This window comes from Chanodichthys erythropterus, chromosome 1, assembly GCF_024489055.1.
Source record: "Chanodichthys erythropterus isolate Z2021 chromosome 1, ASM2448905v1, whole genome shotgun sequence".
Taxonomy (NCBI): Eukaryota; Metazoa; Chordata; class Actinopteri; order Cypriniformes; family Xenocyprididae; genus Chanodichthys; species Chanodichthys erythropterus.
In genome coordinates, this window is record NC_090221.1 from 14,801,783 (window position 1) to 14,826,421 (window position 24,639).

Below are 24,639 nucleotides of genomic sequence, written 5' to 3' on the forward strand. Positions count from 1 at the left end.
CGAACAAACAATACATTGTTCTGGACCAGGATTAGATTTCTTAATTGATTTCACATTGTCTATGTAGCTGATTTATTCCTACATAGCTCAACTCGAGGCCCCAGGCAGTCTGGGGCCCCATTGGCCCAGTCCACAATCCACCGCATCAGCGGAACGCACAAAAAGGACCATGTATGAAAGGCTCTATCATTTTTATAAACAGCAGAAAGCAGTAAAACCCCAAAATATTGTGGCTAAGTCTGCACGAGCTCCGATCAGGTAGGACTTCGGAGGAAGGAGAGCGTGGCTTGAAACCACCAGTGCACGCGGCAACGGAGCCTGGTCACCTGTGGAAACGCAGCCGGCTTTAGGACCCAGCGTGCGCGATTTTCCTCTCCAGCTGCTGCGGCGATGAGGGAAGATCGCGAGGAGAAACCCAAAATTCACAGTGTTAAATCCTCCACTGAATCATACTATTGGACGGCAACGAAAACAACAGGCACAGCCACTTCCTCTTGCATTTGGATGAATACGTCAAGTTCAGATGCATAGGAGAACAGTTTGGGGCCGTTAAGGTAAGGCGGCGCGATTCCATGCGATTAATAACAAAGGCGCTATACTGGCGAGCGAGGGGGCATTAAAGGGGGCATTGCACAACGCAATGGAGGGCGACAGTCAACTCTCTAAACTTTGCACTTGTACATGAGTGCATCAAAGTCCTAACATCCTGTCATCACGAGATCTAACTATCTGAAACGGTTGGATGTATCAATACAGTGCAAAGACAACATGCGGTAACATTTGAAAATATATGGATAATGTTGTGTCCTAAACTGACCGCACGCGATCACAAGAGCCAATGTCATTATGTGCGTTAAGGCCTACGAAAGTGATGCTTCGCGCAAATGCGCCTTAATTCACGGTGAAATAAGTTTGGATATCTTTTGCATCCCTTCAACCTGCCCACTTCATGTGCTCTCTCTCCCACCCTTGCGACATTACCTCAGTCATGCAGTGGAGCATGCACCGGCCAGACACCTAAGTTTGCACTGTTGCACGGCCTTTCTGTTGTCATTTCCCGTGCCAGTTCTTTTAAATTGTATTTTGAAACAAAGTTGTAAATGTTGCCCAAGACATGACGCTCATTTGCAGCCACTGCAGGCCTGTTTAAAGCAGCTAATGCTGACAATTTGACACTAATCAAGTCAAACTTTTAAGAATCTCTCAGTCTCCTTACAGATAAGGTGATAATGTGTTAGCCTGCATGCTGATAGATAGATAGATAGATAGATAGATAGATAGATAGATAGATGCGGTCACGTGCAGAGGAGCATGTGTGGCACGTTCGACTTGTTTGCGATATTATAGCTTTTAAAAATGCCATTAGTCCTCGTTGCAGTGAGTGCGTCCGTCTGAAATGATTGTCTTCTGTTGCAGTCACACTTAATACCCTGTATTTTTACGACAACATCAGTGTTAGAGCCTCGAGAAGACGTGATGCTCGCAGCGCAGTCTACGGGGTCAGTTTGCATTGGAGCAGTTGTGACAAAAATAGGTCATCGGCCCAAAAATGTTAAAACTCACATCTGTTTATGTTGATGTTTTTAAGGAGGGACAACACGGGAAATTTGCGCGACATCGTCATGATGATGATGCAGTGTCATTTTTCTTTCGGAATTAAAGCCTGTTTATTCTTACGCTAATCATCAAAAGTATGAGCGTCCCCTAACTTAACAGAACTACACAGAACTGTATGCTGTCAATGTCTAATCTTGTGCTTTTCTGCTCAGTAAGACTTCATCTGAAGAAATGGCTGTGACTGACTGCAGGGACAGTGACACTGATTTGGTTTTGAGACAGGGGAGTAACGTTAGCCATCATTTCAGAAGTGAGGAGGACAGAAATGTTGGGTGCAATACCAGTTTTTATCTGACTTTTGTCTAATTGATATATTTTATTTTTTAAAAAAAATCTCATCTCTTGCTTTTTTAATTTGAAATCAATTTGCTTTTAATAAGAAATCAAATACATTGCTGAACAATAACCAATATCTAACCAATATCTATATTTTTATGACACTTTTATGATTGGTTTGTGTACTACAAACACTTGTGCATTAAGTCCTCATGGATTTTATGCAATGTTAAAAGAAAAAGATCACATTACCTATCAAAAGTTTGGAAACATTACAATTGTAATTGGACAATTGAAATAGGCCTATGTCTCTTCTGCTCACCAAGGCTGGATTTATTTATTCAAAAAAATGCAGTAAAAACAGTAATGTTGTGAAATAGTATTACAAAATTGAATTTTCAGCATCATTACTCCAGTCTTCAGTGTCACATGATCCTTCAGAAATCATTCTAATATGCTGAATTGCTGCTCAAGAAACATTTCTGATTATTATAAATGTTGAAAACAGTTTCATATTTTTGAGGAAACCATGATACCATTCAGAGAGATATTAATACTTTTATTCATTAAGGATGCATTAAATTGATCAAAGTGACAATAAATGCAAATAAATGCTGTTCATTGAACTTTCTATTCATAATTTTTTTTTATCATGGTTTCCACAAGCAAATCAGCATATTAGAATGATTTCTGAAGGATCATGTGAGTAATGATGCTGTAAAATTCAATTTTGCATCACAGGAATAAATTACATTTTAAAGTATCTTCACTTAGAAAACAGCTATTTTAATTTGTAATAATATTTCACAATATTACTGTTTTTACTGTAGCCTTTTTTTTTATTAAATAAATGCAGCCTAGGCGAGCATAAGAGACTTCTTTCAAAAAAATTAAAAAGGTTGTCAAAAAATAGCATTGCATTATTCATATACTTTATTGTCAATAAGATGGCTTGAAAAACACATAAACCATATCTTGTCGCAATCGTGTGTTTGTCTTCGCGTTTCATCAGTCAATACGTTTCTGCATTTTATTCAGCTGCTGCTAGAGCGAATAGCTGAAATACTCCTATGAAACCATTTTGGACATTCGAGAGAGCGCCCTCCGGCTTCCAGTATGATTGAAACATATATTACAGGAGAGTGAGCGCTCCATAATGTTTACATCGCTTCATTTTAGTTAAAGGTGCTAAAGAGGATCTTTTCGTCGACTGAGAAACCAAAGACTGTTACTGAGTTTTTGAAATGAGTGCATGCGTAAGAACACCCCTCCTTTCGAGGGAACGCCTCCCAAAACTCGTTCATGAACGTATTGGAACACGAGTGTTTACCACCAGCATTCGCTGTGTCGTGTTAGTGGATAATCTGCAGTTGTTACTCCTGTCTCCTGACAAAAACATTGCATGCGGCGCCTGTGGAGTGTGGAAAGTTACTGGAGCGCAGCCGCACACGTCTTTCACAAGGAACGTCACGGCAGTGATTGACAAGCCAGAGGGCCAATCGTTTACGCGATGATCGCGTAAACGATTGGCTGATGTTTTTAAGGCCCTACCTCGTGCACAGATGATGTATATTAATATTATTCCTTTCAGTGCACCTAATAAATAGTCTTTTATCAGTTAGTAAAGACAGTTTCAAGTAATATTGCAAAAATGTATAAAACAAAACATCCTCTTTAGCATCTTTAAGAATAAAACGACAGGTCATGCAAAAAATGCGGGGGACGAATTTACGTTTCTACGCCCATGTTTTGAGATATTAATTATAATACTGTGGTTGTTGAGCATGATTGTGAGTTATAGACAAGATCAGCCTAAAACTGAAGTTGAAGTTGGTGGACCACAAATAATGAAGACTCTAAGTTAATGATACTTCAACCTGTTGGAAAGCTATTATTGTTTTGTTTGGTGGTGCAAAATTGTGGTATTTAACTGGTGTTGCAGGTTCAAAAGATTTATATTGTGAATAAGCTGTTTTTCAAATATTATAATGTTGAATATAGCAGGAAAAAGGTTGTTAGGATGTAATAAAGATTGTTTGGCTGACATGTTTACAATGCACAGTGGCTGAGGCTGAAAAGTAAGGGTTGCTTGTTAAATCCGAGATCAAAGAAGTCTGTGAATGGCTACTGGACAGCTGATGGACCTTATTCAGCTATCATCATGCCCATTGTCTTGTCTTGATAGGAGAAAGATAACCTCAGATTGTTTGTGTCTCGCTGCTGAAAAAGTGACTGATTATTTCAAGATAAGAATGAAAGGCAGAAAAAAAATCTCTTAAATTCAGCTAATTAAGTGAGAACAGATTGTATAGATGCACAGGAGAATGATATGTTTGCATTATTAGTAGTCATTGACTAAACATATCATTCTCCTGTGCATCTATACAGTCTGTAGTCATAATATCCTTGCAGAGCTTGTGTTTTTAGTCAATAGGAAAAAATGTGACCAGTTTTCTTGTTTTCAAAAACTAAAACATGAATTTGTAAAGAATTGCTTAATAATGAATTAAATCTTGAATTGCTCGTGTTTGAATGTCAAAACAGACCGAAAGCAAGGCCATTGTAATAAGCTGCACCAAATCTAATGGTGTTATGTCAAGGTCTTGTTTGCATTAAATACTCAAACAAAAAAAAACTTTGTACTCTTTGATCTTACAGTGACATGATTTAGCCTTCAAATGAGGGAAATTGCTCAGAAATAACAATAACATTCGCTCAACAGCAACCGGAGAGTAACCTAGTAACAGTCCAGCACAAAGTGAAGCTCCAGTGATATTTTGTAACAGCTGATGCTAATTGTCACCTGGCAAAAAAACAAAACAAAACAAAAAAGAATAAATAAAATTTGAAGGTCAGTGGTGGGCTTTTTTTTTTTTTTTTTTTAAGAAGTTAAGGCTGAATCCACCTGAGGATCCCAGTTTTTAAGATTCCTGTTCACCTAAAAGAGATTTAGTTAGGCCTCATGATGGTGTTTTAATTGAACTTGTGTGCATGTATTGCGCAGCATGTTGTAACAAAGACGATAATGTTTCTTCATTAAGGTAGAAAATATAAATAAACACGTCTCGCCCCATCAGCGCGCACCTTCATGTGCATCCACTATTGATGATCGTTCCCTGGGTGTCCTGTAGCAGACATCGGTCTCGTGGCTCTACTGAAATAGTTCGAGACCCAGCAGGGTTTTTATTAATTCCGCTGCAATGTTTGTCTCAACTCTTTTTTGTGTGCCGGCCCACGTGTGCGAATTTGAACACGAGATTATGCCAATATGCACGTGCTACTCGGCGACCCTCGCGTGTTGCGTCCGAGAGCAACGGTTTAATTGAGAGAGAGGGTGTATTTTCACTTTGTTGCTCGGGTAGGGTTTGCAGTTTAGCGCACCGTTGCGATCCCCTTTCCCCTTGAGCGGCTGGATTCTCGCGGTGCATGCTGGGACCTGCAGTCCTCGCTCCTCCCTTCTCGGGGCGAACGCGGTCAGGGCGTGGATGTCGGAGCACTACAACTCCCACACGAGCTCGGCTCCATCTGCCCCTCTCTCTCTCCCACCAGACCAGAGACAGAGAGATACGGTACGAACCCCCCCGGACTTTCAGAACCGAAAATCGTCGAGATTAGTGAACTGCGAGCGCCAAGAACGGAAGACCGGATTAAAGCCATTATCTTGATGCGCAAACATCTTCCAAATGTCGGTCAAACGGGTTGGTGCACGTTTGTACAATCTGACATCGTTATTTGGCTCGCTAATTGCCTTTTGGAATTATTCGGGGTTGTATAGACGAAGGAGTCGGTTCTGGGGCTGTGGCATGTCATAACACTTTGATTGTTGGAGCTGCTTCGCTATGGAAACATTTCGTGTCGTACGGTGGCAGAGTAATGCAGACCGAGTTGTTAGAGGGGAGACTTCGCTGCGCAGGGATCTGAAAATCGCTCCTTCAGTTTCGTACACCTTGCTCCGTACTAAATAACGCTCTCCCCGCGTGTCACGCAGCACAAGTGACGATAATAATAAGGAGCGTATGGAAAACTCGGTGACCCTATTAGTTTTCAAACACTCTTCGAGGGCAATGTGGAGAGGGACAGCCAAAGTACGATGTTTCCTCGTGAAGGAGATATCATCCAACCTAAATGTGCGCGTGACATTTCTGTGCCCGTGTATTTTGTGTCGAGTTCTAATTCAGACGTCATAGCTCGGCTCGCGCTTAGCGAAAAACCAACGGTCACTTTTATAGTTTGACAGGATTCGGCCAGTACGGACGCGTCGGTTAGTTTGGCTACATTGTGGCCACACGGACTATGTTAGGCTTTCGTTTCTTTCTCCGAAGGAAAACGTCTATTTCGGCTAATCCCCGCTCGCGGGACCTACATTTTGTTGTTTTTGTGTTTAAACATCGGCGTTATTTATCTCTGACTCCCATTTCAGCACGCGAGGCGCTTCGTGTCACCTGAGAGTCTCTTGTATTGTGTGATACGGTTTTTTAGTAGCTCCAGCTAGAACGAGCGAGTGGGTTGGCCAGAGAAACAAACATTTCGGTCTGTTTTAGGACGATGCTCTGTCCTAATATTAAGCTTGCTGTGGATACGTGACATTGGCTGGTCATCGACTGCTTTTCTGCATCATCCTTTGTGCATAATAAGCTCCGGGCTGCGGAGCTCCGACAGACTGACCGGGAGACCGCGAGTGTGCTGAGCTCCAGTCTAGAGAGGAGAGACGATGCTTATTTCCTCGTCTCCGTTTATCATTGCACTGGTAACCCCATTCAAAAGAACGAGGGCTGAAGAAAAACACGGGCTCCCACTTCCACCGATCCTGCGTTTTCAATAATTGAGATGCCTCAAGATGAAAAATGTCTGAACGAAAATGATCGGTTCTATCTTTAGCAGCAGATATAATCGCGTGTATAACACATCATAAACTTTCCAATCATCAGACTTTCGCTAAAGGCCTAAACGGCTTGGTTATGCCATACATACACTTTTAAGTGTACCGACATCAGTTGGATCTCATTTTAAGTCAGAAAGATGAGCAGTTCACATTTTAAGACATCTGTCACCTGTATCGTCAACGTGGTGCTGCTGCGCTCACCTGCATTCTGATGCGAGTTTACGGTGTTTATGTTTGCATATGGAACTCAGGTGCTTAGATTTGGTTATTTGTGATGGTTATGTGTTCCCTGTCATTTTACTAAGTAACATTCAGTCTTATTCATGTCGTTTTCTTTCAATTAAGAACATAACCTCGAGAGATAGATCGGGAAGGTTTCGTCTCGCATGCAACAATGTGTAACTTCAATTCGAGTTCGGTTTGATTCCCACCTGCATGAAAATACCAGGAAATATTAAAATTGATATTTCTAGGCAAAGCATAGTCATTACAATGAGTAAAAGGCATGGACATCTGTATAGTGAGTTTTACGTTTTTCCATTTTATGCTCTGCTCTATATTGTATTGCTTCTATATTAAGTAAAACCAGAATTTACAAATAATTATGATCATTTAAAACGATTTATTTGAAAGGCCATTATCTGGCATAGAAATTGAAATTTAAAATTAGTTAAAAATCCATATTCACTAATTATGCATAACTGAAAAGGTTACGGAAATGAATTTGTCAAAAAGTGTGGGAACCTTGTATATTGATTTGATCTGTTGGAGTCAAGGCCCTACACATAGCATAATTGGAATTAGATTAAATCACAACTTGACCACCTCATTATAAGTAAACATTTTAGTAATGCACACTCTGTGACTGTGGACATGAGATGCTTCGCCTTTATCTAATGCCTGTAAAGAGTAAAGCGCCTGTGTTCGGCACAGCATCACATTAATGGTTGCTCTGTTCTGTCTGCACTGTTGATGTTGTCTTGATCTACTGCAGTTTGTCCCACTGAGGTAATGAGGCAGTAAAACCAGCATCAACTATTGCATGGCCCTGCATCCTTTATCCTCAACCCCTGGCATTTGTGGCCTGTTGTGCACTTGACCATTCACCTCCATTGCTCTGTGTGAGGGTTTGGGATCTGATCTTGGGTGCTTTGCTTCCTTAAAAAGAGGGGGATTTGAGTATGCAGGCTTTGACCACATGCAATGTGCGTTAAGAGGATGTTGTTGCAGTAACAACTGTCCCTTCAGCTTTGGGTGCTGAGGTTTTGCTTTTCTCAGTTTTAACTGAGTTTTTGGTGTCTAGGTACTGTCTTGTGTACTTGAAATTGACTTGCTCACAATCTCAGAGAGAGTCATGGGTCAAACTCAGTGTTTCGTCTCAGTTTTGTCTCTCCTACAGCAAAAGATGACCATGCATTTGCAAACAAATAATTAAAAAGTGTAAATTGCTGGAATACAGTTCAGAGATCACTGTATTCTTTTCAGATCTGTTATTTAAATCTGAACGCTTTACGTATGATATCTATTCCTACTCAAGCCATGGTCTGAAGGAAATTGTGACATCTTGACTAAGGAAACCTCTGTTACTCACAGGAAGTTTCCTGCCTGTCTCGTATCACTGACTGTAACAAGAGAAGTGATGTTGTGGCCTCATGGTTAGAGTGTCATTTTTGTCAGATTACAGGGAAAGAGACCTAAAACATGCAAACGTTCTCATCAATCATAATTAAAGCCTCTTGAGCCATGTCCATCTTTTGTTAAAATTCTAGAAGTGTTTATTTTAGACATTTTGAGTGGAGTTGGTTTGATTTTTATTTCTGACAAATGAGAAAGATGACTAGAAATATTTCATATTACTCAAAATTATATGAAAGTTCTTGAAAGTAATGAGCATGATACATGTAGTTCTGCACTACCAATAGGGTTGATCGGTTGTAAGAATGTTTGGTGAAAGTATAAATATCTAAACCATTTTTTTAATGAATGTTCTAACAAGATTTTAGCTGCCTCAGTTCAAATGCCTCTTTGCAATGTGAAATGTAGGGAGTGCAGTGATCTATATTTTACATTTGATTTAGTTAATGAGGTCTGAGTTGACCTTGGCTGAACTACACATTTATCTTATGCAATCAATTATAGGTATATATAAAAAAAAAATAATGAAGTGAAAAATCAACAGCATGGCTTAGCTATACTTTTTGTTTGATTCTTATCTTATCACAAATATTAACATCCATTGAAAGGGGTTAGTATGATGTCCAATTGCAGATTATTGACAGATCAATGAATGATTTTCTTTTTTTTTAAAAGGCTATGAATGTTTTTAAAAACCAATTTTTTAATATTCCAAATTGTAACTTCATTTGAAATAATTCTACATGCTCAATTTGTGCATTTTTTAAAGCTGTTTTTTATTATCTAATTCTACTACAGAGCTGCAAACTACCCAGAGGAGAATCCCATAAAGAGTCACTTGTCCACACACACTGAGTAATGTGTTGAGAAAACGCCTATGCAGGTATATATATATTTCATTGTTATAGTCTGTTTCTTTCATGATTTTTTCACTTTCCCCCTAAGTCAAAAGTTCCCTGTTTCTCTGCTCAGGTGGATCCCTCACCAATGAATGTAGGGGATGGCGGGACGGTGAGCAGAGAGAGCAGTGCCCCTACCCACATGTCTGAGAGCATGGTGGGGAATCCACAGCAGACACTGCCTCTTGAACTTAGAGGTGACGTACCTCAAAGTCAGCAGAACAAGCTGAGGGCGACCACAGACTGTAAAACGCCCGACGTCTGCTCAGAAGCCAGCAATTCAAATCATTGTCCCCAAATCCAACCCTCCCAACCCCACAACAATGTGTTTAGCACGGACCCTGTGAGCACACCGTTGCCTGATCGGACTGAGGTTTCCAAAGGCAAGGTTGACAGTGCTGCCATCTACTCCACTCACCAGTGGCCTTGTGGTAAAAAGGTCACCGCAGAGGACCCTGTGAACTCTGTTCACTCTAGTATAAACCTAAACAAGAAGAGTAATGCACCAGCACCCACCCAGCCTGTGATAAGCGTTCCTTTAGGGTTCCAATGCTCTACACTTTTTAAACCCGGCCAGCCTGTTGCTTTCCTTCCCTCCTCCAATTTTTCTTCTCCTCTCTGTAAGATCACATTGCCACCAGGGTTAGGTCAGATTGCAGCACTGAGAGAAGCCACTGCTAGCCAGTTTCAAAAGGACTGCCCAGCGCAAAGCTCTTGTTCAAGCACGACACCTATGCTCAAAACATACCCGTATCACTTTTCCGTGGGGAGAGGACCTGGTGCTGAGAAGAAGACTCAGTCTTCAGGATCCAAAGTCAGGTGTGACTCTTTGTCCAAGGGCTTTCAAGGCGGATCTGAGCATAAAGCCACAATGTCTTCTGTAGCAGCCCCAGCTCTAGCCCTTCCAGTACAGCAAGCCACACAGGTCTCGGCTCCACCAACCCATTTCACCATTTCTCCCACTGCTGCCATCTGCTGCAACCCAGCTCTGGCAAATATCACCACTCAAAGTCGGCTGCTTAGCCTTGTAGAAAAAGGTTCGACGTACCGAGGTGCTGAAAAGACCTCGTTAGCATATCTGAAACCAAAAACTCTGTCCACTCCAGAGGATCATAATGTTTCCTGCCCCGTTGAGTCAAGAGATGTGCCCCTTGATCTGTCTGCAAAGTCCAAGCGACAAAAAAACATTAAAGATATTCAGAACCCATCAGTGGCCACGGAACATCATTCTGCAGACTCTCATCAGAAAAACATTGCTGGTTCTAAAAAAGTTAATTCTGCTTCTTTTGGGTCATCCAGTACATATGACACCCAGAGAAATGGTGCAACACAGAAATCATCTTCAAAACTAACTAATCACCATGCTTTGGAACCCAATGCATCCTGGGTCAAAGGCTCATCTCCTGGTTCCTTGAATAATCTCCCTGGTACATATGTAGGAGTGGCAAGCCCCATTTTAGCATCTACTTTACGTAGCAAAGATGGAAAAAGTGCTGCTTTTGTTGAAGACCTTCAGACATTTGCCAAACAGGAAACCATCTCCATCATTGACCAAGGAGAACAGCTGGTTTGTAGAGAGAGGAAAGCACCATTTGCTATTAAAAGTGCTCAGCATAATAAAGGTGGCAAGCTCTCGACAGGTACTCAACAAGGTTTTTTATCCACCCAGTTATGTACTACAGCAAATTCACAGCCCCACCGGAAGTCTGTTGGTGGAAAAGAAGGGACCCTGTTTACACCTCCAGTTAAATCCTTGTGGCAACCACCTTGTGTTCTTTCCCAAGGATCATCTCTGCAGAAGAGGCCAAGTCAGACTCAGGCCCCCAAGACTAAGAGCTCCCTTGGTTCTGATAGAGTCCTGTTCCATAACTCTCATTTAAGCCCAACTAAAGTAGAGGATGAAAAGTGGGAGAAGGCCAAATCCCCCCTGTCCAACCTGGAGTCAATAGTGAAGCAGAAAACTCTTGAGACCAATGCGCTTACTGGTGAGAACTACTGTAATCTGTCTTGTGTGGGATCCAAGAGGCCTGAGGTAGCCAGCGTGCAGAACAGGTGTCAGGATTCCACGTTGCAGCAGACTCTTACAACTGGTTCCCCTCCGTTCAAGGCCATAGAAGGACAGGTCATGAATTCAGACAGAACCTCTCCACAAACAGATGCTACAGCAGCTCTAAGCAGACTGGAGATCACAACCGTTCCTGTGCCCAAGGATAAGGGACGAGAGAAACAGGCAAAACAGACAGAAAATCTAGTGTCTGATGGTAGACAAAAAAATAAATCTAGTACCCCTAGTAAAAGGAGTGCTCCCAGTGTTAAAGGAGAATGGGTGGAAAGGAAATTGGCTCAACAGTTAGAGGATGAGACGGCTAAAGAGGAAAAGGCATCAGAGAGGAAGGCTTCTTCCCATGTTAAGGTAGAAGCAATAGCCTTTTCCCACCTTCAGAGCCAGACTGTAGAAGCAGAAGGAGAGGCAAAAATGAATGGATCCAAAGAGGAGATACCTTCCAAAGGCAAAGTATCTGCCTCCAAACAGAAGAACCTGAAAAAGCCTGCCAAGGAGAAGACACCTTCTGAAGTGCAAAAAGAGACTATGACAGTAACTAAAAAGCAAAAAAATAAAGACAGAGCATTAGTCAAGCAAGGCACATACCATAAAAAGGTAAGCTTTATTTTACTCTGAACATTTAGTGGTTCATTTTTATTATAGTGTGTGTAATATATCACCAACTATTCCATAAACCATGACTGATTACATTAAAATTTCCCTTAAAGGGATAGTTCACCAAAAAAAGAAAATTCTGTCATCATTTACTCACCCTCAGGTTGTTCTAAAAGTGTATATTTTTTCTTCTTCTGCTGAACACAAAAGAAGATATTTTGAAGAATGCTGGTAACCAGACAGTTGATGGGCCCCATTCCCATTGATTGCCATAGTATTTTTTTCCATACTATAGAAAACACTATTTCACATTGTTATATTATGTATTCTATACTATTATCCATATTTGATACCCATATTATATACCCATATTCTTCAAAATATCATCTTTTGTGTTCAGCAGAAGAAAGAAATTCATATAGGTTTGGAACAACTTGAGGGTGTGTAAATGATGACAAAATTGTCATTTTTGGGTGAACTATCCCTTTAATTCAGTCAAGGGCTGGGAGTATGACCAAAATCTGAGATCACAGCTAGGGCTGGGCAAAAAAATAGTTTTTTTGAATAATCGTTTTTTAAACTGTGGTCGATTCGATATCGATTCTCAAAAGCCACAAATCGAACATTAAACATAACATCTGATTGATGTTAATCTTACTACCAGTCTTCTCCACTAGATGTCATCCTCTTATTTACTTTGTGTGACAGCAGAGACCCTGTCATTCATTCAGTGCTTAACATTGCAGATGCAGGTATGCCTTTCAGCGTGAAAGCCGTTCCAAACAGACAGTTGAAGGAACTGTCACTGTCTTGATCGGGACAGTCTATAATTTGCACACGTTTTCGAGCCTTGCCAATTTAAGCATTTAAGAAAACTTGTGTGCTGTGTGAGAAGTTTTGTGTGTGCAAACAAAAAGCTGCGCTTCTCAGACAGTATAATAAAATACATTTTCTTTCCCGCATTGGCAGGTATCCTAGTAAACATAGTTGGTTATGGCTTAAGTGAAAGACAACGCATGTGTATCAGAATATTGGATCCGTGTATTAGTCTTAAAGTGACAGCAGCCTAATATTCCTGCTGCTGTCTGTGTTTTTAATGTTAAAGGTCCCATGACATGCTACTTTTTGGATGCTTTTGTATAGGCCTAAGTGGTCCCTAGTACTGTATCTGAAGTCTCTTTCCCGAAATTCAGCCTTGGTGCAGAATTTCAGCCAGTATGAGCCAGTCCAACAATGAGCTTTCCTCAGGACGTGCCATTTCTGGGTCTGTAACTTTAAATGCCAATGAGGAAGCGAGAGGCGGGGCAAGGTGGAGGGTGGGTGTGGCCTTAACCAGCTTGCGGCCACTGTACCATGCGCTAATGTTGACAGTGGATGTATCACAATGGCTCGTAGACATGCAGTCGTTCAAGCTTTCAGTTTGACCCAGAATCTGATCCGGATGGAGAAGCACCGGATGAAGAAGTTGCAACTCAGCGGCTACAGCAAGACGTCTCCGAATGGTTAGTTTAAAACTTTGTGTTAGGATACGGTACTTTAGTTGGTTTATGTTGCTCTGATTTGCTATCGTATATATATTATATATATAATTATCAGCTATAAACACTAGCCAGCGCAACTAAATTAGTCAGACCTCTGCCATTATTACAAATACCTTATCGGATAGGTGCCATTGTGGAATTTGTGCTACCATGCCAACATCATTTATTTGTTTACATATTTTATATTTTATGCATCTTAAAGGTTTTTACAATCTTTCTTATTACAATTACATCAAGCTCTGCAATCAGGAAATATAGATATCGCGTGCAAAACGGTTATCCAAACAACAAAGAAATGTAAAACAGTGTGTGTATTCATTTCACACACATACTTGATGCTGTCTAGCTTCACATTAGCGACAGTAACTGGGCTGTATTGGCCCACGTTGAGGAAACAGTGGTCAGTGAAATGTGTGGCGCAGACATACTAAAACTATGGGAAGTTGTATCGCTGCATTACCAGAGAAAATAAAATTAACCCACTGTTTCCTCCTAGGCTTGGATGAAGGAACTAAAAAAATACTTCGGTGTTCATTTGTATATCCAGACACTGAGCAACTGCCATGCTTCGCTTGCTTGCAAGCCATGATGTCTCTCGAGGAAAAAAATATTGTGCTCGAATCTAATGGTAGTAGCTCATTTTCTCATGGGCGGGCAAAGCAGAGAAAGGGGGGGTAACCTTTCCCCGTATGACGACATATAGGGAAGATTCCAGATTGGGCCGTCTGAGCTTTCATTTTCTCAAAGGCGAAGCAAAATACCCAGGGCTTGGTTTACACTCATCGCCTTTTCTAGCCACTGGAGGACCATATGCAGGCTAGGGTAATTCATAATTATGTTAAAAAAAACCTCTTAAAGTGAAATTTTCATGCCATGGGACCTTTAATCAAACTACAAAAGACAAAGAAATCACTCAATGCTCTTTACTGAATAACTTTGTGAAAATGTAACCATTGTTTTGCAAACAGTGTAAATGAAAAACAACTTTCATTAACATTTGAGTTCAAAAGAAAAGATTTTAATGTGAAAGCTAATATTAAACTTATTGTTTTGATTGTAAGTTATGATTGGGTTAGCCACATATTTGAACTTACTGTAGATATCATTATGCCCCTCGTAATGATATCTACAGTTTGCATTGAAATGTTTGAATTGAACTGTAGAGAATGTGAGTAGATTTGATTTTAAAAAATGTAATTGTTAAAGGGATAGTTCACCCCAAAATGAAAATTATCCCATGATTTACTCACCCTCAAGCCATCCTAGGTGTATATGACTGTCTTCTTTCAGACAAACACAATCAGAGATATATTTAAAAATATCATGGCTTTCCAAGCTTTATATTGGTAGTGAACGGGGGGCGTGTTTTGAAGCCCCAAAAAGCTAGTTATTTTACTTTATAAAATGTTAAATATGGATATTTTTCTTACAAAGACCCATCGCTTGGTTTCAGAAGGCTTTTATTAACCCCCTGGAGCTGTATGGATTATATTTATGATGGATGGATGCATTTTTGGGGGCTCCAAAACGCGTCCTCACTTCACTACCATTATAAAGCTTGGAAGAGCCAGGATATTTTTAAATATATCTCAAATTGTGTTTGTCTGAAAGAAGATAGTCATATACACCTAGGATGGCTTGAGGGTAAGTAAATCATGGGAGAATTTTCATTTTGGGGTGAACTATCCCTTTATTAGTTTGATAATGCAACATTTAGTTTTGGCCCATGGTCCTTAGTCAAGTTGTATTTTTGACCCTTTGTAGTAAAAAATTGAGTCACCTCTGCTTTAAAGGACTGTTTTGGGTTTAAGTTAAGTTAGTCTGTATTGACAAAATCCTTTTGATTTGTCAGTTTATTTTAAGGCCAAACTATAACGATAAAGACATAGTTCTAAAAATCATTCTAAATATAAAAGAATAGCAGAGTCCACACCACAACTATAACAATAACAGCAAAGAGAAAAAACAATATCATTGGAATCACTTTCAGAGCTGATTAAAAAACTGACAGATAATCAGAATCCATTCTGCTTTAAGAGCACAAAAATTTAGAGTGACAGATGACAAAACTTCAGTGTGCGCTTATAATAAACAGAACAATATTGTCTGCTGGTGTGAACGCTAATATAGTTATTGTTATAGTTATCTTTGCAGTTATTGTTCTTGGTGTAAACGGGCCTTTAGAGTTGACAAGACATCCTTAAAGGATTTTAAAACAGAAATAGGAAGCTTATAGTTTTGTTAATTATAAGAGTTTATATTAATTGTTTTGATTTTCATTTGAGCTGTCTAAATGGTCATTTTAGTACTGGTGGTGTTATTCTCATTATGAGTTACCAATGTAATTCCTATGGGTGTTTTTTCCCCATGTAGACAGTTAAGTAAGCAATTTTATCATACTAGTTTAATGTTAACACATATAATATTAAAGTTTGTATAAAACTGTGCTTTGTATAATATGTATAGACTTCTATTGTAAGAGCATTAGTGTAAACAATTTTTGACTCTTAGGAAGAGTCAGTTATTTTCTGTGGAAACAGCATTTTTTTTATATATATATATTTTACCCCAAACAAAACCAGGGTATCAACCCAAATCTGGTTTTCCCTAAAATTTAGATCACACAATTCGGCTAAATCACAGAACATTTTTGGGGGGAATTCTGGAGGGAAATTAAAACACTTAACATGAGATTATTGAGGGAGTAGCCTAGTGACGTCTGTTCTGCTGTGCAAATGAGCTGCGTGAGTCTAAGCCCTGTGAAAGCACTTGGTGAGAGATGATGGCATTACTATTATGAGCCAGTGATGGGTTTATAGACAATTCGATTTTCCTGTGAAATTTTTGCTTTGTTTAAATAGCCATTAATCTAAATTAAAAAATATGCATGTGTTATTAACAAACTAAATGCTGTGTTATGATTTTTTTGAACACATTGTGTTGTACTTCATCAGAAGAAAGATGCATTGCCTGGAGTGGGAAAAAGTGTGCTGAAAGATGGAACAGGCGCAGCCCCCAAAGTAGGGGGAAAGACTCGCAAAGGGAAAATCTGTCCAGCTAATATGGAGCAGTCTGACTCAAATAAAATAGGTACTGACCCAGCTCGTAGTTAAAGGGTAGTTTAACAGTAGGATACCCCGTCATCTTTTACTCGCCCTTATGTTGTATCTTTTATATTAAAAGAAAAATATATTTTTATGCAGGTATTTTTCTTACCGTGATGGGTCATAGTGACCCTGGCTGTTAAGTGACAAAAGAGACTAGAAAAGAATGAAAAAAGCACCATCTGGATCAGCTAGATCGTTTACAAGAACCAGCTCTAAAGAACAATTTTTTTTTGTTTTGTAATTTTTCAAAGCTTAACGGCTGTGGTCACTATAAACCTGTATGAAAAAGACCTGTTTAAAAGATTCCACCACAATATAACAACATACAGTTTTGACATGACAAAAGAGTGAGTAAGAAATGAAAATTATGGGGTGGTTTAGTCCAAGATGGTTTTTTTTTTTCTTTTTTTTTTTTTTTCTTCATATTTAAGAAAATGGAATGGTTTTTCTCATGAGTTGTCTGAATTGTCACCAGTGTTTATCACAGATTCAGAGAGCAGACCATGCAGAAGTCCTCAGGTTGATAGAGATTCGGGCTCTCTTAGCAGTCCGGGCTGGCCTAGTAAAGAATCAGACTCCCAGGAGGAGGCCTCTCCACGGCTGAGGCGAGGGCGCAGACGGACTGATGAAGCGTTGCTCCGAGACTGGAGCTTCGCTACTCCACCTACTCCTCCCCCTCTCGATCCCCCCTCTACACCACCCCCTACCCCACCACCCCCTGTACCAGTCCGCCGGCCGCGCGGCAGGCCTCGAATCAATCCTCTGCCTGAGGAAGTGGATGCGGACAAGGACAGGCCCACTGAGGGTGGAGACATCTCTTCAATAAAGAAAAGGAAACGCTGCAAGAATCGTAAATATCAGAACGGTGAATACATCACAGAGAAGGATAAGGTGGCAGATGGAGAAGAGAAGCTGGGCGTAGAAGATGGTAAGGCCACTATTGAGTAAAGATGTCTGAGGCTTGATGAACATTTTGCTGAGAACGTCATTCTGTAATTTCATTGATATTTAGTCCATGGGCTGCTGTTGAGGGTAGAATAATTAAAATGTCAAATAAATGTCCCGTTGGGGACCAATATCTAGCACAATTCAAACTTTCAAAAAAAAAAAAAAAATACCGGTAGGAGTGTCTAGTGTCTGAATGTGGGTGTTACCAAAGGTCTGAAGGCCAAATTATGTCTGTGAATTACAAATTTACCTGACCTCCTCAGGAAAAATAATAGTCCTGTTTGAATAGAGCTGAGGTAGGTGTGTCTTGGTTATTTAGCATAAGTTTACTTTTGATAATTGTTTATAATTGAAAGCAAAGTCACCATAAAATCAAAATGGACAAATCTTTTTTTTTTTTTTTTTTTTTTTTTTTTTTTATGAAATATTGGAATGTTTATTATAAATGACTTAACCTTTTGTCATTATTTTCTTTTTTTAATTTATGTGCCTGCGTGATATTTAATCAAAATACCTTACCCTCCCCCTTGCAATGACATCTCTGCTCTGATGATGTGTTCACCAGCGCGAGGGCGGCAGAATAACCTCTACCCCCAGCAACCTGTCACTCACAGGAGAACACAGCAATAGCAAATGACAATGATCCAATCAATTCCAAGAAAATCAAGTCCCACCCTACTTTTTTTACTCATTCGAGAAGCCGTTTCACTTGGATATACATCACAATATGAGAAGAAAAGATGATCGCAACTTCTATTTCATGTCGACTTCAATGGAATTATCTTTCTTTGTCTATGCTGTTTTAGGAATGATGTAATAAAAAGTTTGATGCTGAAATGTCAGTCTATGCCATTGTAGATGAGAAGATGGGTGTGTACCCTTGTCTCAGTGCCACACTGACCAGCGAAGTGCCCAATCCAGACATCAGCCCTAGGCGGACCCTGTTCACACGTTCGGGCTTGACACGACCTCAAGAGAGTCCTCCTGCTACACATCCTAATGACAAACCCTCAGGGAAGAGGAAGTTCAAAAGTAAACACTTATGTGACACAGACGAGCCGAAAAAGGTTCGATGAAGCATCTTATCAAACTTTCAAGCATTTTTAAACTAGAGCACTTAAAGTGAAAATTGTGATATCAAGAGATTTTTTTTTTTTTTTTGCTTGCAAAGGTATATACTTATTTTCAATTAGTCTTATACTGCCTCCTAGTGGCATTTTGAGTCACTGTAAAGCACTTTCTTACAGCAGCTGTTTTTATTGGGACCATGTAACAGTTGTCCTCTCCTCAATGTCACATCCCTCATGCATGACTCTCTTTGTCTTTATGTCTGTTTCAGCTCAAGACTAAGAAAGGCAGCTTGGGTAAACGCACAGGCCCCCTCATGCCAGAAGAGCATGGTCCAGTCGCCAAGAAAACCCCAACTCTTTCTTATTCTTCTCCCAAGCAGTCAAACTCACCACTGTCTGGTAAAAAAGGAATAGCTGGGAAATCAGGAATCCCTGAATCTACTCCAAGCCGTCCAGTGCCTCCAGAAGTCCGTCGATTGATTGTGAATAAGAATGCAGGAGAGACGCTGTTACAGAGAGCTGCTAGATTAGGTTACCAGGTAAAGCAACCATTTTAGTTGTTAGCTGACTTTGTAATGCTTATTATTAAATATATTAATATTTATAATGTACAAAAAAGTTAAATGGACTTAAAAAGTTAATCCAGTGCAATTCAATTTATAATAACTAAATTTATATTAACTTATGATATTAATTCCTAAGCATTTTTGTCAGCTGATTCCGAACCCCCTAACTTAAAATATTTACCCTAAATACCCCTTAGATTAGTTCATATTCCAGTAATTTAACAACATAATCACATGTTGGCTGTTCACTGATGTCGGTTAATGGTCACATGACATGCAGGTAAACACATTTACCTTTTTAGTAATTGATTTATTTTGATTTTGCATTTTTATGATTTAATTCACCATTAGCTTTTCATCAGTTCACAAACCTCTTGCAGGTCCCTCATAAAACACAGTTTTGGAAACCTTTATGTAAATAATTTGATTAACAGCCCTACAAATATGAATGTTGGATCAATTGCTCATTATTTATATAAATGTTTATTTTTAGGATGTGGTTTTATATTGCTTGGAAAAGGATGTGCGAGAGGTGAACCGTCGTGACAACGCGGGTTACACGGCACTGCATGAGGCCTGTGCACGTGGCTGGACGCACATTGTTCAAGTGCTGCTGAAGCACGGCGCAGATGTTAACTGCAGCGCACAGGATGGAACACGGTGAGCAGCAGGTTACAGTCAGGATATGATAGGATGATACAAACAGAATCAGCGGTTTATTTATTACTTAAAATATTAATTAAAAGTAATTACTGCCAGTGAAAGACACCAAATCCAGTTTAGCCCAATAAACAGCTTTGGGCTACTTCTTTTTTAATTGTATAATGACAATTTTGAGCTAGGTAGCTAATGGGCCACTTTGGATTTGGGAGATGTATTTTTAGAATCAGATTCTACAAACTATTATATTGTCCACCCACAGCTACAATGTGTCCAACAAACTTGGTCCAATTACCATACTGTATGAAACTATTCTCCCTCCTACCATTTCCTGTATGAGATTTGCCATGTCTGAGTTTGCTTTTTCATCATTGCAGCCCATCTGCAGTAAAAATAAACTCGGTTTTAGATAGGGAATTCAGTAAACTATTTACTGACTTGTCTTTCAAACTTTGTAGTCCAATTCATGATGCTGTAGCAGCTGATAATCTGGCAGCAGTCTGGATGCTGTTAAATCATGGGGCAGATCCCACACTGGCAACATACTCTGGTCAGACCGCAGTTAAATTAGCCCAGAGTCCCGGGATGAAAACTTTCCTCAAAGGTATAAAAAAAAAAAAAAAATAGCAAATGATCACTAAAATCAATCTGGAACATTAGATTTAACAGTCTTCGTGTTTGTTTATCCAGAGTACTTCACTGATTTAGAGGGACGAACAGACCAAGATCCTAGTCTACAGTGGGATTTCTACAGTAGCTCTGTATTTGGTAAGAAATTGAAGTTAAATACACTACTGTTCAATCTTTTATTTTTTATATATGAAGAAATGAATACTTTTATTCAGCAATTTAGATTATTGGGATTTTTTTTAATGCAAATAAATGCTTTTCTTTTGAACATTCTGTTCATCAAAGAACCTGAAAAAATGTTTCATGGTTTCCACAAAAATATTGAGCAGCACTGTTTTCAACATTGATTATAATAAGAAATGATTTCTAAAGGATCACGTGACACTAAAGACTAGAGTAATGATGCTGGAAATTCAGCTTTGCCATCACAGAAATAAATTATGTTTTAAAATATAAAATGGAAGACATTGAACTCATTAAATTGTGATCATTTTTCACAATATTAATATTTTTACTGTATTTTTGATAAAATAAATGCAGCCTTGGTGAACATAAGAGACTTCGTTCAAAATTGTTTTTAAAAATCTTACTGAATTTTTGAATGGTAATGTGTAGTAGAATTAGTCACAGACCACCTGTGAATAGCTTTTATTTAATTTTTTATTTATTTATTTAAATCGCAAAAATATATTTTTTGTTACATATTACCATCAGCATAAAAATGTGAGGAAAAAATATAATTGAAAAATTAACATTAATTTGGCTCAGCCTGATAATCATATTTTCCTCCATGTTTTGAGAATGATTTTGCTTTAACAGAATGTCCAACAATATGCTTTTTTTATTAGAGACCTATGTATAATGCAGAATCTTAAACATTTCTTATTCATATTATATCATACCAATTTTTTAAGAAAAAAATCCTGTAATTTTAGTTTTTAAATTAACTTTTAGATCCCAGATTTTTTCTCAGACCTCTTTGTATTTAATTTTTTAATCATCTTTCCTCCAAATTGTTTAACGATGTTGGTGTAACAAATAAGCACCATGGATCGTCCAAGTTTCCCCTAATTCAAGCTGGAAATGATCCAAGTATTCAGTGACATAGCTGCCCACTAGAGGGTAGCAGAAGCACTGTGAACACTCTGGTGAGGTCTTGTGACTAGAGCTTGACTTTTGTCTCTATTTGTTACAAACTTATACAGAGACAGAACAGGAACCTTGCTGGGACTTCCTGTTGTCACAGCCTGAGGAAGAAGGCGGGGACAACTTGAGCGAGCAGGTGAAGGAGAGAGACGCCGATACTGACTGTCTTCTGTTCGAATTTTCCTCTGAGCCCCTTCTACCCTGCTACCATGTCCAAGTATCACTAACGCTGGGGTGAGTGGCAGCGTAAACACTTTTTAAAACATGATCATGACAACACCTAATCTATTTGTTTCTTCTCCACAGTTTTTGTAACTGGTTCTTGCTGGCAGACGTGCTGAAGCGGCTAAAGATGTCGGCGCGCATTTTCCGGGCTCGATACCCTCAGTTCGAGGTGGCCAGCATCGCTCAGGCAGAGCTATGGAAGCAGATCTCCATCAGTCAAACGTGCACCGCTCCGGAAGAACTCCAGCCGGGCGACGATGAAGACGGAGAGGAGAAGGTGGAGCTGGTGCGCTGCGTGCCAGAGTTACAGGGACTGCTAGGCTCCACCATACAAATCCTTCAAGAAGATGAGGATGACAATTCAGGGGTCAACACCAGACCCTGCAGTCGATAGCGACTCCTGCCCTACATCTCCTGCTCTACAGCCGTAGGATCTAAACAAGGAGCAGTGAGGTGCCGTCCGCAGTCGCGAGGTCCATTGCAACCGATGGCCTGTTACCAGTACCAGCACTTTGTATGTTCAGAATCAGTCAGAAAGGTCCTATTTCCTCACAGACACTCTTGTCACAGATGCCCTGAGTAATGAAAGAGGCCCTAGGAGCGACTTTTCCATGCCCTCACCCCAGGGAGAAAGGCTGGGGATGGACTCCACTGGGAAGCAACTTTCAGGTTCCTTCTGTAGGGGTTTGTTTTTCAGTATTCAATAAATCTTTTTTTTTTTTTTTTTTAAATAAACCTATATGTATAAGTAAATATATATGTATATCTTGACATCAGGGTGAACGCAACTGGTTGTAACTTATCATTAACATGTTTTTATGTTTGTTCGTTATTGACTGTCCTTTAGAAGGAGTGGTAATCCAAGTCTTTTTTTATCTTGGTAAACTAAATGTGTGTAGCTAAGAGGCTTACGTCAAGCTAACAGCGGCAGGAATGCCTTTGGGCCAGATGGTTCCTGTGTAAAACCATCGAGCCTCTCTCGGCTCCCAGAAGCCCCCTAACCTACAGCATATGTTCCTCACCCCGGCCCTCCTTACCTCAGCACCACTGCAGCTCTGCCAGGATCATTACACCTTCTCTTTATTTCCTTTGTATCGTAGCAGGCATGGGATTGTGTTCCTGTGACATCCGACGTCGCTTCGTTTTTGCTTTGGAAACCGGCAGGTTGATGAGCTGTTGGTTTTATCCACTGATAATTATTTCAGGATATCAGCAGAATCAGCTGATATGAACCTTGACAGTTAAGTGGTAAAAAAAAAAAAACGAGCCTGTGGATTTTTTTTTTTTTTTTTTTTTTAAGGTTTTTCTAGAGCCGTTTTTCTAGATTCCGTCTTGAACTGCTTCTCCAGTGCTTCTGGAAGGGGTCCTCTCCGAGGTTTTCCTGGTGTACCAGATTCCAGCGTGCTTTGTGGCGCGTGGTGTGTTTTATTTACACTGATTGTTGTTTGTGCTTAATTTAATAGTCATTAATATATTTGACTTTTTTGTGTATCAGACAAATGATATATGAAAATTGCTTTGTATGGTTGGTGCTTTATTTGACAATGTACAAATAATGATCCCTTTATCCTGAGGTTGTTTTGTTTTCCCACACTGCGAACAGTATTTTAACAGGCTAAAGTACAGTTTTATTGTACTGGTGCTAAGCTAGATTTTGTGTTGACAATCAATGAAGTTTTGTTTGAACTGAAACCAATAAATATTTAAATGAAGAGACAGAGATGTAAAGATAGAGTTTAGTTTCACTACTTATGGAAATACAGCGAGACATGAAGAAAGTACTTGGTTTTGATTGAAGAAGGCATATTGCTTCAGTGATCTCTGTTCAAAGAGGAGAGCTGTTTATTTGATTCTTTTTTTAAAGAAATCAACCAGAATAAAGCATGATTGTCAAGTCTTGTTTGTGATTTGCTGTGTGTTTGTAACTGGATAGGGTGAAATTTCCACGTTTACTCATAGTAAACCCACTGTAACACCTGTGGCTTACTGCTTTTATAAAAGGGTTGAAACAGCAATATGATTAAAGATGGTAAAGTTATTTATTAATAAATTATTAATAAAAATCACAAGTGATAATCAGCTTTTTACATTTAGAAGCAAGACAAATTCTATATTAATGCAGTCATAAAAAGGTTTTACCCACACTATATAGAAAATTATGTCGCCAACATTTAAAATGTCATTTAATAATTTTGCCAAAGAACATATCGATATCGAAATATGTCATCTTCATTACTCAAAGAAAATATTTAAGTACCACATAAAACTAAAATTTGAAAGCGGAGCCCGTAGAGTCTCAGTCGTCCTCTCAACTGCCCTCAAGGGGGCACTAGATACTAACAACATTACTTCGTCTGCGATAGATGAGGGGAATCAAAGTGCACTTGTAGGCTAGAATTCAATTTTAATTTATCTCGTTTAATTCAATAATTTAAATTATTAAATAAACATGAAACATTAACATAACACGATATACACTACCTTTTTGGTGATTTTTTTTTTTTTTAGAAATTATTTTTATTATGCATGAATGCATTAAATAGGTCAAAAGTGATAGTAAAGACATTTATAATGCTATAAAATATATTTCAAATCAAAAACACATTTGAATTCTTTGTATCATCAAAGAATCATGGTTTCCGCAAAAATGTCAAAATGTTTTCAGCATTGATAATAATAATAAATGTTTCTTGAGCACCAAAGCAGCATTTAATTTCTGAAGGATCATGTGACACTGAAACCTGGAGTAATGGCTGCTGAAAATTCAGCTTTGCCATC

At 39.3% G+C, this 24,639-nt stretch overlaps 1 protein-coding gene across 1 annotated transcript; it reads left to right on the forward strand.

The window, feature by feature from the left end:
* Positions 1 to 9,077: 9,077 nt before the first annotated feature.
* On the forward strand, positions 9,078 to 23,802 carry bcorl1 (BCL6 corepressor-like 1). Its single transcript, XM_067380965.1, has 11 exons — positions 9,078 to 9,293; positions 9,383 to 11,968; positions 16,464 to 16,599; positions 17,092 to 17,544; positions 18,423 to 18,631; positions 18,904 to 19,173; positions 19,694 to 19,860; positions 20,319 to 20,464; positions 20,551 to 20,628; positions 21,696 to 21,870; positions 21,943 to 23,802. The coding sequence occupies exons 1-11, from the start codon at positions 9,288 to 9,290 to the stop codon at positions 22,253 to 22,255; spliced, it is 4,539 nt and encodes a 1,512-aa protein (XP_067237066.1). The 5' UTR covers positions 9,078 to 9,287; the 3' UTR covers positions 22,256 to 23,802.
* Positions 23,803 to 24,639: the final 837 nt, after the last annotated feature.

Coding starts and splice junctions, on each gene's coding strand:
- bcorl1 (XM_067380965.1), top strand. Junction 17,545..18,422: donor GAAGCTGGGCGTAGAAGATG/GTAAGGCCACTA, acceptor ATGCCATTGTAG/ATGAGAAGATGGGTGTGTAC. Junction 19,861..20,318: donor AGCGCACAGGATGGAACACG/GTGAGCAGCAGG, acceptor CAAACTTTGTAG/TCCAATTCATGATGCTGTAG.